Source organism: Lonchura striata, chromosome 3 (genome assembly GCF_050655825.1).
Source record: "Lonchura striata isolate lonStrDom1 chromosome 3, ASM5065582v1, whole genome shotgun sequence".
Taxonomy (NCBI): Eukaryota; Metazoa; Chordata; class Aves; order Passeriformes; family Estrildidae; genus Lonchura; species Lonchura striata.
Window position 1 is genome coordinate 94,955,088 of NC_140705.1, and position 19,305 is coordinate 94,974,392.

The 19,305-nt window shown below is 44.8% G+C and overlaps 1 protein-coding gene across 2 annotated transcripts; it reads left to right on the forward strand.

The window, feature by feature from the left end:
* Positions 1-405: 405 nt before the first annotated feature.
* KCNK12 (potassium two pore domain channel subfamily K member 12) lies at positions 406-18,317 on the forward strand. Of its 2 annotated transcripts, XM_085575793.1 has the most exons (3): positions 406-770; positions 17,272-17,666; positions 17,793-18,317. In XM_085575793.1, the coding sequence occupies exons 1-3, from the start codon at positions 419-421 to the stop codon at positions 18,165-18,167; spliced, it is 1,122 nt and encodes a 373-aa protein (XP_085431919.1). In that variant the 5' UTR covers positions 406-418; the 3' UTR covers positions 18,168-18,317. The 2 variants fall into 2 exon arrangements, with proteins under 2 accessions (XP_085431919.1, XP_021395853.1); XM_021540178.4 differs by having other exon boundaries at positions 17,272-18,317.
* Positions 18,318-19,305: the final 988 nt, after the last annotated feature.

The following is a 19,305-nucleotide window of genomic DNA, read 5'->3' on the forward strand; positions in this document are numbered from 1 at the left end:
CGCCGGGGATGCGGCTCCCCGGGGGACGCGCCGCACGCTCCCTCCCTCCGCCCGCCGTCGACCGGGCGCTGCGCGGAGCCTCCGCCTCCGCCTCCCCGCGGCGTCTCCCCCGCGGCGGGGCCGCCGCCGCCGCCGCCCCGCATGGCCAGAGCGAGCCGGCCGGTGCGCGCCGCCCAGCCCGCGCCGCAGCTGCCCGCGGCCCCGGGGCCCAGGGCGGGCGGGCGAGGCCAACGGCCCCGGGGCGCCGCCGTCGCCAGGCGGGCGGGCAGCCCCGCCGGGGGATGACTCAGAGCCGCGGCCCCTGCAGCGAAGCCGCCGCCGCCGCCGCCGCGCCGGGCTCCGCGCGGCGCCGCCCCATGCCCGCGCCCCCCGCCGGGGGCCGCCCGCCGCCCGCCGCGCCCGCCGCGCCGCGCACCGGATGATGCCCCCGCGGGGGGCGGTGGGCTCCTGCCGCCGGCGGCGCCTGGCGCCCCTCAACGAGGACAACGGGCGGTTCCTGCTGCTGGCCGCCCTCATCGCGGCGTACCTGAGCGCCGGCGCCACCGTCTTCTCGGCCCTCGAGAGCCCGTCGGAGGCGGCGGCGCAGCTGCGCTGGAACCGGACCCTCCACAACTTCAGCCGCATCTTCAACATCAGCCTGCCGGAGCTGCGCGCCTTCCTGCGGAGCTACGAGGCGGCCATGGCCGCGGGCATCCGGGTCGACGCCCTGCGGCCCCGCTGGGACTTCCCCGGCGCCTTCTACTTCGTGGGCACCGTCGTCTCCACCATAGGTGAGCGCCGCCCCGACGGCCCCGCGGAGCGGACCCGCCCGTCCGGGGGATGCCGCGGCCGCAGCCCCGTCGTTATAGCGACCAAAGTTTGGGGAGAGGCGCCGCCGCGTTGCTGTGGCAACCGGGGCTTCGCAGCGCGTCCGGGTCGCTCTGTCCCCGCTGCCCTCCCGTCCCGGGAGTCGCGGTCCCACCGCTGCTCCAACCCCCCGCTCTCGCTGCACGGAGCCGGGCACCGGCGCTGCTCCCGCCCCGCAGCGCTCCGGCTCCCGCGGGTTCGCAGGAGCGCCGGCCGTCGCGGCTGCGGGAGCCCCGTCCCTCTCCAGCAAACTTCTGCTGCCGGCGGCTTCTTCACTCTGCCGGCCCGGAGGAGCGAACGGGGCTGGCGACTGCCCGTGTAAACGCTGCCTGCGCCGGGATGCGCCCGCCGGGCGAATGGCTCGGTACCGGGAAAGGCGGCGCGGGGGCCGGCAGTAGCGGGCTGATGGAGATGCAGAACGAGAGCCAGGCTTTCGCCGCGCCTGGCCGCTCAACTTGGTAGCGGCTTTAACTGCTGGCAAAGTTAGGATGTGTATGTGTGAAAGCAGCAAGGCACACGAAGTCGCGCGTCTTCCAGAGGTAGCACGATACAGTGTTCTCAGTGTATTGCTGCAGCCAGCTGCAGTTTTTCCTATCCCATAGATGTTTAGGAAGAGCAGCACTTTGTAAAGCAAATTATGAGTTTTGGTGGGAGGATTTTTTTTTTTTTTTACTCTGTGGCTATCTGCTGCTCTTGGACATGCTTGAAAAACCTTGCCCCTGAATACAACATCTAAGCGGTCTTAACTTTGCCAGTTTTTAAGTTCTCTAAGAAGCCAGGTGTGTTCTGAGCAGAAATGTCGTTTTTTCTCTTTATTGTAGAGGAAGAAGCTCACAGCTCATTATTGCATTTAGATTCATTAGGTATGGAAAATGTTTTATCAATAATGACTAATCCGTATAATGGAGTCGTGATGGTGAGTACGGCAGTGTTGTCAGGTATTGTTACTTTTTGCATTGAAGAATCCAGTTAACTTTTGCTTTGCAATTACATTTAGTAGCCCGGTCATTAAAACACAGTTTTAATTAAGCATTAAGCTTTCTTCATCACAGGAACGTATATTTTAAAGAGACAATTTTGACTGATCAGAATGAGTGAACAAAAGAAGTCAATGTTTTAACAAACCCACTCTTTCATTACACCTGCTGTGAGAAACAGAAATCTTAAGGTGATGTGTAAACACATTGCTTCTCTGCCAACTCTGGCTTCTCCTCTCTGAGGTTATTGAAATGTAAAATGTTTCCTCTTACTTTGCATTTGTTTCCATCTCCACTTCACTGCCCCAACTGCAGTCATTTGTACTGAGCAGAGGGACTGAGCAACACAGCAGCGGATTTTGCTGGGTCCTGAGAGGTCTAAATGGCAGAACCAGGAGTTGTGTTTCTCATATTCCTGTAGCACAACCAAGGGCAGTGCTTTCTCCTCACAGTCAGTAATGTCACATCTCAGTGCAAGTTGGGGGCTGAAGACTAGGGGTTTTTTTTTTGTGATGTGCAACAAAGGCTGGATTCTGACAAGTGTTCCCCACGTTCTCTTCTCTTGGAATGCTACTTGGCAGTGCTTACTCCTGGATTGCTTGGAGTACTTGGTGTGAGTTCAGAGAGCTGTAGAGTAAGGCTGTGCTCTGAGTGAGGAGATGCAGGCCGAGTTGTGCCTGTGGGCACAGCAAAAGCCGTGGCAGAGCTGCTGTGCTGGGGGTGCCAAAATGCCCAGCCTGGCAGGAGCAGTGTCTGCCAGAGTCCCAGCATCCCGAGGCTGCTGTGCTCCATCCGGGCATGGCTTTTACCAGCTACGTGTACAGCTCCTGCAGATGAAGAGGAACTGCTGCCCCCCACCTCAGTGCTTCTCTTCCTGTGCCTCTTCAAGCTGCTGCAGCTCGTTGAGGCAAAACCCACAAAGAGCTCAGCTGCAGTGGGTTTCTTCCACTATACAGTGGTATTTGGTTATTTTTGGCAGTTCCGCCCAGCAAAAGCAAAAAACCCCAATGAATTAAAAGTAGTTGTTCCACTAAAACACAATGCTGTGCTCTTAGTCAAATGTGCACAAAGCTGTCTGCCTCATGGTCCCAACATGGGAGAAACCAAATGGCAGGGCAGCAAGGTGTTGCCTGGGTGAGCAGTTCCAAAGCCATTCTTTTCAAGGTCCAATTTTTTCCCTCCCAGCCAGCTCATTTAGGTACCTGCCCACCTGGACTACCTTTGATTCCACTGTCAGCTCACACACCACGTTATCCTGGCTCTGAGCAATTTGATTTGCTTTCATGTCATGCTTAATTGACAAAAATGCTGTTTTTACCCAGCCTTGCCAAGAACTGCCAGACATGCAGAGTCAAAACAGCTTTCCTTCCTCAACAGCTTCATCAGTTACGTGTGTCAAAGCAACTTTATTACTCCAGCTAAACACACCACTATCCTAGCGAGGTGGTGGAAAGCTTCCTTACTCACTGCTTAACAGCTACTCAGTGTCTCTCAAGGGTAAATCACCCACAGGTTACTCAGCTTCTCATCTCTAGAGGATTCCAACTCACAGGAATCACGCTATGTCTCTTCAAGCCCCTGCTCTGTTCTCAACAGTTTTAATAAAACTACTAAATCACATGTAAGCATTGAAATACAGTCATCCAGGGACAGGGCAGCAAGTCCTCCTGGAGTTTGTGTGAGCTGAGCTGGGAAAGGCTCCAGTTCTTCATCTTTCTGTGGACACAAGGGTTTGGAGTAGCCATGCTGGGAGAGAACTGTTCTATCCATGCTCCTTGAGCAGGCTCTTTGCAGAGCCAAGCAGCTCCTCTCTCTTGGGTGTCTCCTTGGCTGCAGTTCTGCACTTCCCCAAATCCTCAGGGAAACAATCAAACAGTCTGGGTGAGAAACATGTTAATGAGGTCTTTAAGAAGTGAGAGTTGAAATTCTAATTTTAAAGCATTTTCCTGAAGAGTTCACTGTGTGGCTTACAGTCCATAAAACACCCTCTTGATAGCACTCTGGGCATTCAGTTTTTATTACTGTATTGTTTGTGCTTAAATAATGAAATTTTGAGTCCGTTTTCATTAGACACTTCAGGATTTTCAGAGCTATGTAAGAAAATCCTTCAGTCTGATTTCTGATTGCTTACTATCAGACTACACCATCTATTATTCAGTCTTTATTTTGCACTCCAAAAGGTACTGGGTTTCTAGGCAATTATTATTCTGATTTCTTTAAGGAGCAGCTAGGTGAAATTTATTCTTGATTCTTTGGTCTAGCTGACTGTAAACTTTGGTTTTCACTTGAGCTTTTTCCTTCCCTCCCCAAATGCAAACCACCTATAGTAGCCAGCACTTTGTTAAAGACTGAAAGCAAAAGTATAACTCAGACCAGATTTCTACTTGGTAAAATGTTACAGATGCAGGCATAATCACTCCTAGCTTTCCCCATATTCTGGTAGCAGAGATTTATTCTGCCTAGCACACCAGGCAACTCTGGAATGCCTGAAGATCTGGATTTCTGACTCAGTACATGAGTCTAGACTTTGTACCCAGATTTTTTTCCTCTCTTGAGGGTTAGAATAAATCTTAGGTGCCTGTATAATAAAACATTTTGAAACATAGACCCATTTAAATAGGTTTCTAAGCTTCTTATGTGTAAGTACATGTTTCAAAAAATCAAGTGATAGAATTGATTTATAGAAATCCATTCCAGGCATTAAAAAATGTGGTCAAGTGAAGTACTCTGATATACAAAAGTGATTTTTTCTATATAATATATTTTATAACACCTTTACTGTGGGCAGATGATTCTGGGATGGAACATGTCTGGGTTATGTGCACTTGAGAAGTGCCACTGGGAAGAAAAGAAGCAGGGATCTTCTCTCTGTACAGCTCTGTACAGAGGGGTTACAGTTGGGGACACAGTGTGTAGGAGTGAGCAGGACTATTCACACTTGCCTTATCCCTGAGGTATCCTGTTAAATGACTCAATATTCCTGTGGACTGACAACTCCACCCAAATGTATGGGGGCATCCTCTGCTCTTAAGTAAGAGACAAACAGTGAGTGTTTTCTGCCAGCTCACTGGATCTGGCAGCTGTTTTCTCCTTGCTTACGGTGTCAGCTGGGTTAGACCTTCTTCTCTCTGGCTCCTCTGTAGGGACCAGGATACCCAGCACAGCATTTCTGCTTGTGCTCCACAACCTAAGCACCATAGCCACTCACTTCTAAAATACCCTCTGGCTCTCTATCATAGTCTTGTGAGAACATCTGTCGTCCAGATGTTCTGGAGGCGATCATTTAGTGGAAGTGATGTGCAAAGCACATTTGGACTGCTCAGTAAGCACAGGTGAGATGTTGGACTGCGCTGCCAGGAGCCAGGGGGTGAGCCTGTGAGAGCAGGCACTGCAGAGAATAATTTGGCAAGAAATCCCACAAATACGGGATGGTCTGGAGGTTTAAGGGGCAAGTATATTTGTCCCATCTTCATTGTTGTATTCCAGGATGCGAATTCGAGCTGCAGCCACAGGAGGTTCTGGCTCTCTGCTCTTCCTGAATGTAGCCTCGCTGTCTATGGGGCCAACCCACCCAAAAGGCCACAGCCAAACCAGGGTATGCAGCTGATAAGCAGCAGTGTCACCTCCTCGGGGCTCTGCAGTTCTCCAGGGCTTGTACAGGCAGTTTTTCAGAGGTTTCAGATTTGAGGGGGGGGGCATAGCCTCCAGATTTGACCTTTTTAAAGTTAAGAAATAATCAAACAAAGCTGCATGAGAAAGCAGCTGGAACAGCCAGCAGTGTTATTAAGCTGCAGTGTCAGGTTATTTGTCTTTGCCATCCTATACACAAGCTGCAGGCAGAACGAGAGGGTGTTTCAGGCAGATCTGATTGATCAATGTGCCAGTGGACTTCTGAGAGTTATTTTCTCACTCAGGTAATCTCGATAAAGAGCAGAGAGCAGGAGGCTCAGAGGGCAGCAGGTCAATGGTCAGCATATTTCTGTGGAGAGTTCTGATCCTACACTGATTTTCCTCAGATGAAGTACTGTCACCATAGCAATGTTTTCTGCTTGCCATAGCTGCATGGGAGTATTAACTTCTTTGGGTACCACTGATAGGAATTTCCCAAGTGTGTGGGCATAGGTTGGGTGCTCCAAGCAGAAAAGTAATCTAAATCACAGCTTGCTTTCTTGTAGTTGATAGCAACAACATAAAGCTTTACTTGGAATACATCCATGTAATTACACAGGTGACTTGAAGAGTCCCCACTGAAGGGTCATGATTAAATAATTTTGGTCCTAAATTTGTTGAGATTTTATTCCAGAAGGCAGGAACCCAAATACATGAAATAAAACCCTTTCTAAAATGAAAAAAAAGAAAAAAATTCACTTCAGTGCTTTTTAGGGTTTGCCTGCCCCTGTAGGGTTATGCCAGCCACAGAAGATTAAGCTTTCACTATGCTTTGGTCATCTAAACTGAGCATTTGATGCACTACAGCATTTCAGTTCAGATTAGTTAATCTAAATGTTTCAGATGTTTCTTTAATATTAACCCCTAGATAAATGTTTCAAAACATTAACATCAGTAACTGATGGAGAAGGCGAGGACAAACAAATTGCACTTGTTTTTGCTATGGCTGTGGAGTCTGAGATGCTCAGCTGGAGCACTAAAATGTGGGGTCTCCAGATTAAATGTCAAGCACCACAGCTTCGTAGAGCAGTCATCCAAAAGCCAAATTTTGTCCATCGTTACATGAGTTATGGTTCAGCATCTCAGAAGTTAGGGGAGATTTTATGAGGTGCTGGTTCAGGTTCAAAGCAAAGATCAGCTGGAGTTTGTAATCATGGATTCTCCCTTTTTGCAGCCTTCAGGGTCCCTCTGGCTTGGTCATTGAGGGAGCAATGTCTGCTTAGTGAGCATGTACCTCCTGCTTAGCAGAGCATTCCTTTTGGTCTTGGGTGATAGTCCTGCAGATACCTCTATTTTAGCTCCCTGTGCATTCACAAGAGCCTGTAGATGTGGTTGCAGAGCAGACACTGGTGTGCCAAAGCAGCCCTCTGACAGCTCCCCATCCACGTGTGGCTCCAGCCAGTCCGTCTCCATTGCCAGTCAGCCTCGCTGTGAACCAGTGATGGTGCCTGTGATAGCTGCAGGGATCATAATTGCTGGGCTTATCAGCTGCTCTGTTTGCTGCAGGCTCGTGAAGCCAAAGCCTGCTTGAAACTCTATGGCCTGTGTTCCCCTGGAGCCCTGGCAGTCCCTGGAGTCTTCCCCCATTTTGTTCTCCAGGGGATATTCCCCCTTTTCTTCTCATAGTGCTTATCTCCCGCTGCCTGTTCACCTGCCTTTCCCAGCCTGAACTTCTCCAGCTTCTCCTGCCTTCCTCCACTTAGTATGCCCTTCTCTACTGGTGATTTGTTTGCTTGATTAACTTTCAAATATTTGTTTGCTGTCTTTACAGCCTTTCATGTTAAGGACTACCAAAGAAGTCAGGAGTAAAGCTTTACAGTTTCTCTCTGTTCCTCGTCACCCACATCCCCTTTCCCTAGTGTTAATCCTGCTATTGACCCTCATTTCTTTTTCAGTTTGTTTCCTCCTTCTCTGATTGTCTTCAGTTTGACACATCATAATTTTTTCTCACTTGTACCACAGGGTCGTATTTGCCAGCCTACCGTCTTGTTTTTATGCAGGCTTTAATTGCTCTTCATTGTAGAGAGAAGAAGAAAAAAATTACAGGATGGTTCTGTTGACAGTTCTCATGTAACTTTACCTACTGCTGGTGGTGTGCTGGAAAATACAATGTAATTTCTTTATTTTAATGAATGCAGGATTACCTGATCTTTGAAGCTGTTAAGTCAAAGAGAATTTTGCCTCTTGCCATAGTAACATCAGGGTTAGAACAACAGAAAACAGATCAGAAATTTCATATGCAATTTTTAGACTCAAACAGCTTGATATTATTGAAAACATAGCCTTTGGCCGTGATCTGAATAAGCCTTGCTTACCTATATCAAAAGAGACAGTTTTTGTAGTGTGTCAGCACCAAGTGCATATCTCAGGGTACTTTGGGAAAAGATGTTTAAGGACAAAAATTAGGGTTCATGCTGGTGAACATTTGAAATGTGAAAGCACAATAAATGTTTGAAGTGACAATAAAAACCTTTTGTGAACAGAAACACTCTAGTAACAAACAGAATTATAATCTAAGGGGCAATTGCATAGCAATCCAGACAAATAAAATACCTCCTCAATAGCCTATTTCTGAAGTCAATAGCAGACCTGTCTGCAGAGCTTTAGGAAATCCTACCTTAGGGACTTTATTGGCACACCAGGTTTATAAAACAAATGCACATGTTATTAATGTGTAAAATACATCCCCCTGAGCTCAGTCGGTCTGTTGATGGCACTGGCTGATACACCTAGACATGGGAAGGTTTCAGTGCAATCTTTCTTGAATCAAATGAGAAGTAGGATGAAAATTAAATCTAATTGCATTAGGCAAGACAAAGCATTAGCAGCCTTTACAAGTAATTAAAGCTTTGGAGTGGAATAAGATAAGAAATTGGATGGTTTGATGTTAACATATGGGATTACTTATTGTGAGTGAGGAACTGCTATTCTCATGTTTAAAATTCCATAATAAGTGCACGAAAGAAGCAGTAATACCTTGAAAACAGTTATAGCCCCACAGCAAGTCCACACTGGATTTTAACCTTTCTGAGCTTGTCCCACTGCAGCTTCTTGCCCTTTCGAAATTATTGGCCAAATGTTTCCCAATAATTCTCAAGTCTCACACAGGCAAATTCAATCTTGGCAGAAGATTCAGCTAGAAGAAATTTGTCCATGCAAGAGCTGAGTGAGAAGCTAAATTAGTAAATTTCAGTTAAAGCCAGAAAAAAATGTCTTTGGTTATTCATCATTATATATTCTGTTATCTTGTTGCTCAGCCTGAGAGTTGTGGAAGCAATGTATCTCTCTCCTGAGGTCAAACAAAAAACACAGTGTCACTCATGCTCAATGTGCATGCAGTCAGGTCTGCCTTAAGCCCAATGGGAATAGGAGGGAGTGATGGCAGTGTAAAGATCTTAAACCCAAGTTGTGATTTTCATGAGAGAGGCAGAAACAAGCTGTTTGATATGGTGATTTGTTAGTTTACAAAAGCTGCTACTGGCAGAGCTGTGAAGACCAGAAAGACCTCAGATAAAATCAAAATCTCAAAATTGTCTTAGTAGCGTGGCAGAGTTGTTAAGTATCATTAAATTTAAAAATACTCAAGGGAAATGCATACCAAGGAAGGAAGAGTTAAATGAAGAAGTAGAAAATGGGAAATAACTGGTTAGTCAGCAGTCCTGTCACCCTCTATTTCTGTTACAGTAACTTAAAATCGGGTATTTGTGCCTTCATAAATAGATTGGAAGAGCTGCCTGAGCAAAAAGATGCTTGAGAATTTGCTTCTTTGCTTTCAGATGAAACTTTTTAAAATAAGAGACCCATGAAGGTATACTTAAACCATTAAGAAGCCCAGGTAGGTTTTTCAGGGTTTTTTTCCATTAAATTCTAACTGTAGAAGTTTGTACAGAGATTTGGGGAAAAAAAAAAAAAAAAAAGCTTGGGAAAAGGCCTAACAGTGGAAAGGATGTTTTCATGTATAGGGCCTTTTTATCCCCTTGGGTACATCTTTATAGCCAAACTCTTTGTAAAGCAGAATAGCTGAGACGACAATGAAGAAACAGATGTTCTCTGAACACCTACCTACACAAACACCAGCGGCAGAAGAAAAATATGCTTTTGTTTAATCCAGTCAAAAGATAAGCCAACAATATAACCACTGAACAGCCTTTGCCATCTGTAAGGCTCAGAAAGCCCACGAGTGACATCTTCTATCAGACTTCTTATGCAGGGAAATATGACATAGACCCAAGATCACTTTTGAAATCTAGATAATGCTGTTTCTTAGCCTGAAAGGAGAAGTATTGTGAGATGTATTGGCACTGAAGTGACAGTACATGTGCAAGTATTCTTTAGAAACCAATAACATCTCAAGGATATAACAAAATTTGGATGCTTTTTCACTTGGAGTTCAAAGGAAAAAAAATAGGCTCAACCTTGGGTGTACATAAAGATCTGAAATGCAACTGCAAGTTTCAATAAATGGCAAAAGCATGTGTGAATGTTAATGTTTGAAATGACAGGGCATAAGCTTTCTTCTGTTAGGGTGTTGCTTGGATACACGATCATCCACACAAAAAACATTCTCAAAAACACATAGGGAAATAAGAATGGAAGCAGTTTTAGAGGATGAAAAATTATGATTGCAACAGAAATCTACTTTTGGAACAATATTCACCTAGAATCATCAGCTGCATGAAGACTGCAAGAAGGTCAGAGGGGGTGGCAGAGTATGACTTCAGATATTGGACACATCTTAAGAGCAAGGAGGAACTGGTGATTCTTGGGGTCCATGAGCTCCACTGTCGTGTATATCCATGGTTACGGAGCCACGCTTCATGTATTTCCTGGTTACCCTGCTTTTGTTTTCTGGGTGTTTTTTAAAGCAGTTACTCTAAATGCAGGGGTGTTTCCTGTGTCTGGTGGTGTTTCAGCATCCCGTGTTTAGGTGATTCTGGGCAGTGCAGTAAGCCAAGGCAGATGGTTCTTCACACAGCCTGGATTATGAGCAGGGGTTTGATACACCCCTGAAAGCTGTTAATGAGAGACCCTAAGCCTAGTGCAAAGGGGAGGGTTTTTTCACAGTGATAGAACTCTGTCAAACAACTGTGGAGCATGTGGGATATATTTTTCCATTATTAACACAATTTCAGAGAAAATTATAGCAAGATGGTTTTCCCCAGCTGTTAGGATAAGAAAAGAAAACAAGCCAGAGACAGGACCCTGCAATCATCAGGTGTGGAGGCAGCCACAGGAAGCAGCTCTGGGCTAGTTTAGATCAATGTACAAGGAGACAGGCTGCCACCAAAGGAAGGAACATCCTGCTCACATCTCCTTTTTCTGGAAGTCCTCCTTTGTGAGGTGGTTTAGGACTGATTTAGGCAACACTAGCCTATATTCTTCCTGTTTTAACAATCCATTAGAGTGCTTTGGCCGTGCCAAGGGGGCAGGATAACTGATAAAACAGGAGGACATTTGGTAACATCTTGCTGAAGATTTGTCCAAGAAAGGCAACATAAAATGAAGAAAGCAATTTCAGTCTTGATTTTTATGACTGTAAATCATAGACTGTTCCCAAGAGTTTAGCAGACAAGAAGATTATATTATTTATAAGAACAATAAAACCTTAAGTATTGAAAGAAAGTTTATGAACATCATGTTAATAATGGGAGAGAAGGGAGACTGTTACACCACAGGACACATCCATCCCTTTACAATCAATTCAGCAAGAATACTGCCAGTTTGTAGGTCTTGACTTTCTTTTTCTCTGTGTAGTTTGATTCCTGCTCCTGATTTCATCTTTCTCTGAGCTTTATTCTCCATCATCTTCTTTTAGGAGAGGCTCCCTCTCCCTCATTCAAAACCATGTTCTGTTGCAGTAGGATTAGCCAGAAAACTGAACATAAGCCTGCCAAAGATTTTGAGCCTCAAGCTTGTGACTCTCCCCATGTTTTCCCTCTTCAGGGGTGCCTGCTTAGCAAGACCTTGGGCCAGAGCTGCTGCTCAGCTGGCAGCACTGGTGGCTTGGCACAAGTCAGTCCCCATTTGCTTGTACAAGGTGTATGAAGAGCAGCTGGCCCCAGCCAGGGGACCATAAAACTGCTTTAGAGACACTTCTGCTTCTTCCTTGGCTTGGTTCTGTGCCAAAGCAACATCAGCAGACCTCCTTCTGTATTTATTGGGTTTTTTCTTCAGGATAATGGCATGTAGTAGTGAGCAAGGGTGGACTTGTTTGGTTGCTCTTTGATGAGAGCTTCCTCTGCAGGCTGTACACAGAAAGGGAAGCTTGCAGTACAGCTGAGAAAAACAGCTTGCCTGCTTCTGCTGAGTGAAAAGGACAGAAGTACTGCTGCTGGTGGTGAAGCTGAAGCTCCAGTGTTTATTATTTTAAGGGCCATGTATCACTCAAACATACAAAAGTTAGGCCACTTGAGCTGACAAATGTGCCTGCTGAGTACCCACTAGAGACTGAAGATCTTTCTTGGAAAGCTCAGCTAGAAGGTGTCAGCTTAGAAAAACACACTTAGGAAACCTGCTGTGAGGAGAAGTTAAACATTGAAGAGCAACGAGGTTTTGAGGAGGTTATTCCTCTCTCCTTCCCTGAGGTTTCCTTGGGATCCCCAGTGGCTTAGACCCCGTCAAGGTGGTAACAGTTGAGGTTTCTGAGATGAAACCTCACCCTTATTCCAGCATATCCTTCACCCTAAATACATTGCTCTAGCTGTTTCACACATTGTAACTTCTCCTTAGGTTGTGGGGTCCCCTCCTCACCCCTCTTACAATTCTGTTAACTCTTTTTAAAACCAACATACATCAAAGAGGAATGAATATGTAGCCATGACACTTTAGCCTGTGTTTTAAAGTAGAGAAATGCCAAGGGTATTCTGGTGTTCACTGATCACTAAGGCATCACAGCACTTTGGAAAACCAATAACCTGATCACCATTGTTTATAAAGAGAATAAAACTGGTCCTGTAGAAAGCCTGTAATAGTCACCTGCAGCTCTTTGAAAGTCCTTGAAGTCCAATGAATCATCTGGCTCTGTTCTGCCAGCGTGGCTCCTTTTGAGTAGCAGTTGCCTCAAACACCTGACTGATGTTTCACAGGTGGAAATGAAAGAAGGAGCATTAGCAGAGGCATGGGTGGTTTTTAACTACATTCATTAGGCTTATCATGGTGCTCATTCCTGGATGAATGGATAGAGAGAATGATTATGGTAGTCAGTCCTTATTTGCAGGGTCACTCAGTGTTTTCTCTGTGGAATATCTGCCCCAGTACATGAGTCACCAAGGACTTGAAGCTTGTCTATGATACATATTAGTCCAGCCCTAAAAACTGCAGTTGTATCTCATTTATTCAGAAATGGTCCAGCTTAAGGGCTCTTAATTCACATAGTGCTGGACAGACCGCTGCTGTTCAGGAGGTGTTTGCAGATAGTAATCTAAATAAGATCAAATGGGATTTTACAGCAACTTTTAAATTAAAGGCTTTGCGGTAGAAAAGCTCTAAAATAATTTACTGTTTGAGCCCAGAGTGGGGTATTTTAGTGAAGCAGGTTGAGAAAGATGTTAAAGGGAAAGTAAGTCTTTCATTTGTAGTCTGGAAAAGCAGAGCCAGTTGGAAGAACTCACTTGTCATATTCCCACTCCTTGGGTAAAAGCTCTGGGTGCAGCAGTTTTGTCAGCTCCGAGCTGTGACCCTGTATCCAAGGCAACTGTTCCTGGATGTTAGGTGGTGAGGAGCTAGAGAATAAATGAGAGGCAGTTGTAAAATATACAGGTATGATTCTCATGGGAAATAATGATGAAATGCTAACAGGTGGGAGAGGGTGGAAGGAAGCACCAGAACCCAAACATGGGATTCAGACTAGGATGTTTGGTTCCTATATAAGTGTATAGTATGGTTTATGTGTCAGTCAATACCAGCCAGGACTGTTGGAGAGCTATGAAGTAAAGCAAATGCAAAAAAGACAGGAAGCAGGAAAATATGGGAAGCAGGAAAACATGGAATTTGGTAGCTCGTTTTTTCTCTCTGTGTGTTATGTAACCCCCATCTCTTAGACTTTATGTTGCAAGAACTTCTTTCCCTCTGGAAGCAGCATTCTGGTTAGAGTTGTCTCTGTTGTTGTTGATCTCTAGGGAACCATTTGTTTAAAAAGTTACTTTCAACCATTTTAGTTTCTTTTGATTTCCTTAAATATAACTACATGATGGTTATATAGTGGTATAGAGGTGATGCTACTCTGATGATCTAAGTAGGTTTTTCACTCTGGGATTTCAAATGATGCTCCAGTGTGCTGACCTGCTGTGTGAGTGAAGTCCTATGGCTTACAAGAACTGGTGTGGCTAAAAGAGGTGGGGACAAATTATGCCCTTTCTTGTGTTGTTTTCTGTGACTTCCTTGTGTTCAGTTTTTGAACTGACCAAAAATTCATTGCATCTCTGAGTAAATACTTCTTTTACAGCAAAACTGTCACCCTTGTTAATCTCAAAATGTAGTAAGACAAGGTAACTGCCAAAGTAATTTGACTGAGAGAAGAGCTCACAAGTACTAAAGCTGCTATTCCTTTCTGTCTTCTGGCATCAACCATCTCTTACTCATAAGAAAGTGGGTAAAAGAAAAGAAAGCAAGAGCAACAGGAAGCATATGTCACAAGTTTGTCCATCTGTTCTACCTCTTGAATCCATCCCTAGCTTAAGTAATTTAAAGTTCCAGATGAGCAGAATTGTAACCACAAACCTGTTATGCAAGTCAGGATGAGGGTCTCATTAAATGCCAGCACTTAACCGTGAGAGGCTGCTGAAGAGAGTTTTTATCAGTTCATCTCTGCTAATTCTCTTTGTGGAAGAGAAATATCAACCAGCTGAAATGAATGCTGCCCTAGAGCTTGTATCTGAAGTGGAGGGGCAGAATTGGCATGAGGGAGGTTCAGATATTGCATCTGAGCCACACAAAGTCAACCCCAAGGCACCTGTAAAATATGTCTCAGGGCCATGAAAAGCAAAAAGCCCTGTTGTGGTTTTCTCCTGTACTGTGTTGGAAGCATAGGCAGTTCTGGATGAGTTTGCTTCATCCAGGCATCACAGTGTTCTTACCCTTGGGTGGGGGCTGAGCTCAGAGATGAGGTACAGAACATACCAGGAGCAACTCCTCATGCTTGGGGTGACACAAAGGGACAAACACAGCTGGCAGAGAAAGACCCTGCACAGAGAGCCCGTGACTGCTTCCCTCAGCCAGCTGGTGACCTAAGGGATGTGTTTTAGTGGTGGCTTGGCAGTGCTGGGCTAGCAGTTGGACTCAATGGTCTTAAAGGTCTTTTCCAACCTAAATGATTCAGTGTTTGCCTAGCCTCATTTTTAGCCTGTTTGATGTATTCCTTAGCATTCTCATTGCTATGATGGGCCCTTTCAGCTTGCCTAGCTACATACTGAATTTTGGAAGCATTTTGCACCAGAAAATCTTGAAGAAACAAACAGTATCAAAAATACAAAACTTCATCACCTCTCTTGAATGATCACCAGAAAATAGTAAAAGGCTTCAGCACATTTACAGCTTGATCCAAACTGTTGCTATCCCTTTTTTTTCCCCTAATTAATAAATGTGTCTAGCCGTATGTGTGACAATAAACCCATTTATTTTGATGGTGATGTTCACATGCTTGCTGTGAAGCACATGTTTAAGTGCTTTGCTGACAAGGCACAGGCAAACAGATGCCTTCTCCATAACAAGTTGGCTGTGTATCCCTAGCTGGCAACCACAACAGGCTCCCCAGCTCCTTCTGAGGACCAGGCACTTTTGAATATGCATCATTAAATGAGAGGACTCCTGCTACCAGCCAGCCCAATCCAGAGAACAGGTCCACCCCACAGAGAAGGAACTGAGAACTTCCCAGAAGTGGTAGGCTTTTTAGAGGTCTGCTCAAAGGTGGTCTTGTTAACTCTGCAAATTGGAGAGAAGACAGTGGATCCAGAAAGCAAAATGTAATGACCTCTGTCGTAATATTTTCTGACAATACTGTGCAAGTTTTTCACTGACTTTTACACAAAATACTCTTTTTACAATGATGCTTTTGATCCTAAAATCAGAGAATGGTTTGGGTTAGAAGGGACGTGAAATGTCATCTATTCACATGGGTAGGGACACCTTTCACTAGACCAGGTTACTCAGATTATGAGGTGTAGGCTGACTCGCTGGCACACAGCTGTTTCTGAACATGTCAAATCTGTTGTGAAAGTAGGATCACCTCTTCCCTCATTCAGCTTTATGTCACTGAAATGATACATGCGAGTTTACTTGTCATGATCATTTACATTCTTCTGTCAACCAATGGGAAATTCTCTATCAAGAAAGTAGGAAGGGAGCACAGATAAACTTGCCAGAAAAATTCAGCCATTGCAAAAGTAGATCAACGGATTTCAAGCAGCAATCTCAACTCATTGTATATAGGCAATATTATCCTGCTGCAGTTTATAAAGGTGTGTCAAGGTAATAAACTGAATTGAATTATTTCATTATGCTCTGTAATGATTTCATTATGCTCTATGCTTTTCCTTCACAAACTAATGTTTATATAGTCTGGTGTTGATATTTACCTCCTTGAATACATTACTTGCTCAGTATTTTGGTGGAACAATACAGCAATGAAATTTTGGAATGTGGATTTTTCACAAAACTTTAATTTAGATTAGATGTGGTTATTTCTTCATAGGACATAAGCAATCACCTCAATCCTATCAATATGTTTTCTGCCTGAGCCACCAAGTGTTTTTACAGGGAAGAATAGCAGAAAAAAAGCCAATACCTGCAGAACTGAGTTTCAGAAGAATCTTCTTGAGATAGGATGTGAAATGTATGTAATCTTTTTCATAAGATAACTGGTATTAGCAAATAACATGGAGTAAAATTACTGTATTTATTTGCATGCTAATTTAAGTTCACTTTGCTGTTATTTAACCATCTGTTAGCTACATTACTGTTTATGTATAAAACTTTGTGTGTGAGTAATGTCATAATAATAAATAATATTACAATAAGTAATTCATATGAAGAAGAGTTGAATTAATATTGTTGCTGGATCTTCACAGAGTTTGTATACTCTGATTTTTCTGCTCAACTGTGCAGCAATGTTTTTCCCTGCTGTAATTATCCATCTGCAAGTTCCCAGTGCTCCCAGTCTGCTAGGCAGCTCGGTGGCATGATGGCTTTTCCTGCCCTCTGTGATGATCCCAGGTGGGCTAGTCACAGCTGGGATTTGGAAGAGACTTAAAAGTGCTGTTATTTTTAAAACAGTATTCAATATTTGGAAGGTGGTTTGGTTTTTTTCTCCTGTTATACAACATGAAAACTTCCATCTTCTCAGTGGGAATGTTACAATCAGACCCCTGTAAGAAAAAATGTTACACTGGGATTCAGCTTGTGAACAGAAAACTTAAACTTTCCATCAGGTCGTGATGGCTGGCACATGTGGGAGCAGGGAAATGGCCTCTTCACCTCATCCCACCTTGGAAAGGTTTGGGCTCAGTGAGTCTTCCACCAGCATTTTGAGTTGTGTTGCTCTCTAAATACACATAATAATCCTTTCATCTTGCAAGGATTTTTTTTTCTCACTTTAGAGTTTTAGTCATCTCATTGAACTTTTTGTTCCTTCTTCCTTCTTTACAAACTCGGTTTTGTGTTGCCCTAAGCTGACTTAGAGATATCACTCCTTTTGTCCAGCGAGATGGGAGCCTTGTTAAGGTACATAGAGCTTACTCTCGAAAACCTGTGTTAGTAACGTTGCCCATTTATCTCCACACCGTAGGTTTTGGAATGACCACACCAGCAACCGTGGCTGGAAAAGTGTTTCTCATCGTTTATGGCCTTTTCGGGTGCGCTGGGACTATCCTCTTCTTCAACCTCTTCTTGGAGCGCATCATCTCTCTCCTGGCATTTATCATGAAGGCGTGCTATGAGAGACAGCTGAGAAGAAGTGGTCTCCTACCTCCCAACTTCCGAAGGGGGCCAGCTGTGTCCGGGGTGGGCAGCCTTGTAGGCTGGAAGCCGTCCGTTTACCACGTGATGCTGATCCTGGGAATTTTTGCTATTGCCCTTTCCTGCTGCGCCTCCGCCATGTACACGGCAGTGGAAGGATGGAACTACATTGACTCCTTGTATTACTGCTTTGTCACCTTCAGCACCATCGGCTTTGGAGATTTGGTAAGCAACCAAAACGCTGTGTACCAGCATCAGGGATTATACAGATTCGGGAACTTCATGTTTATATTAATGGGAGTATGTTGCATATACTCCCTTTTTAATGTCATCTCAATCGTAATCAAACAGATTTTGAACTGGGTGTTGAAAAAATTCGAATGCAGATGTTGCCCAAAGTGCCGTAAATCCAGTACCCGCCTCAGCCGTCGCAACGCCATCACCCCAGGAGCCCGCCTGCGCCGCCACAACGTCGCCATGGACGCTGACGGACAGTATGACAGTGACACCGAGGGCAGGAGGCTCTCTGGAGAGATGATCTCCATGAGGGAGCTCACAGCATCCAGTAAAGTCTCGCTGGCCATTTTGCAGAAGCAGTTGTCCGAGACAGCAAATGGCTACCCGAGGAATGTCTGTATCAATACGAGACAGAACGGTTTCTCTGCGGGGGTGGGGTCTCTGGCCATCATGAACAACCGCTTGGCAGAAACAAGTGATTCTAGGTAGAGTTTTTGGAATTCCATTTGTTTCTTAAATAAAAATAGAATGGTGGTTAGGGTGGAATTACCACTGTAAGCTACTGGAAAGTTTTACATTTCAGAGACAGCCTTGGTATTCATTGGGTGTTCAGCATTTTACTTTCTGGGGGTTTTATAAGTTTTCTCTAATATGCAGTGAGATCTTTACCATTATGTTACAATTTTCCCGTAAGAGGGTTTTAAATGAGACTTGGATGTCTTTGATGTAGAATCTGGTGCAGTTACAGAGGGATGGTGTGCATGGCTTGGATGGTGTCAAAACCAACACGTTCTTCTTCAGAACAGCGCCTGAACCCAAACTCTATGTTAAAGGCAGAAAGCAAGTTGCGCTCCAGATTCGCACATGGGGTTGGTAAGTTTTAGCTAACCAGTGTCTCCCAGTTTGCTGAAGTGGGTCTGCTCCTGAGCCTTGTACTTGATGCTCTTCAGCGACTCCTTGTATGAGGAGTCAGACAGGCCTCTGTCTGACATACACGTTGTCACACCAGCTTTAGGGTGACTGCTTCACTTCACTAATCCCACTGACTTCAGTGGCAGAGGATGGAATGGGCTGAACTCCCCTCCTACAAACATTAGGGTTTAGCCGGGCTTGTCTGAAAGACCACCTGCCACGTAACTCTTAAAAGTCAGGGGATTATCAAGGACCATGATAAATTGTGCAGAACTGTTCCTACCTACTGAGTAACAGAAAACAAGCAATTGTCATCTTCAGATCTGACTACATTTAATGCCAGAGAAGCCAGTATGCACCTCTGGTGTCAAATGTTTGCATCACCAGAAAAATGCTTACTTCCTTACTTTCTCATTGAAATAAGTCACTAAAATGAATGTAGGCTCTCTGTTGTCTTAAATTTGCATCTTTTACTTCTGCAGTATTGTTGCAGAGATTCATGCAAATCATTTCCTTGCAATTCTTTGAGGGCCCCAACCCTGTACTTGTTTCCCACAAATCTGACTGTGCAGGTTGTACAGAAGAGTACAGAAGAGCATTGCTTTGGAGTTCCCCAGAAGCTGGCTTCCACCAAAATGTTGATACCAAGTCATAAATTGGCCTTTGGCTGTTGCTGCTACCATCTTAAGCCATATTTAACCTGTGCTAGCCCAAA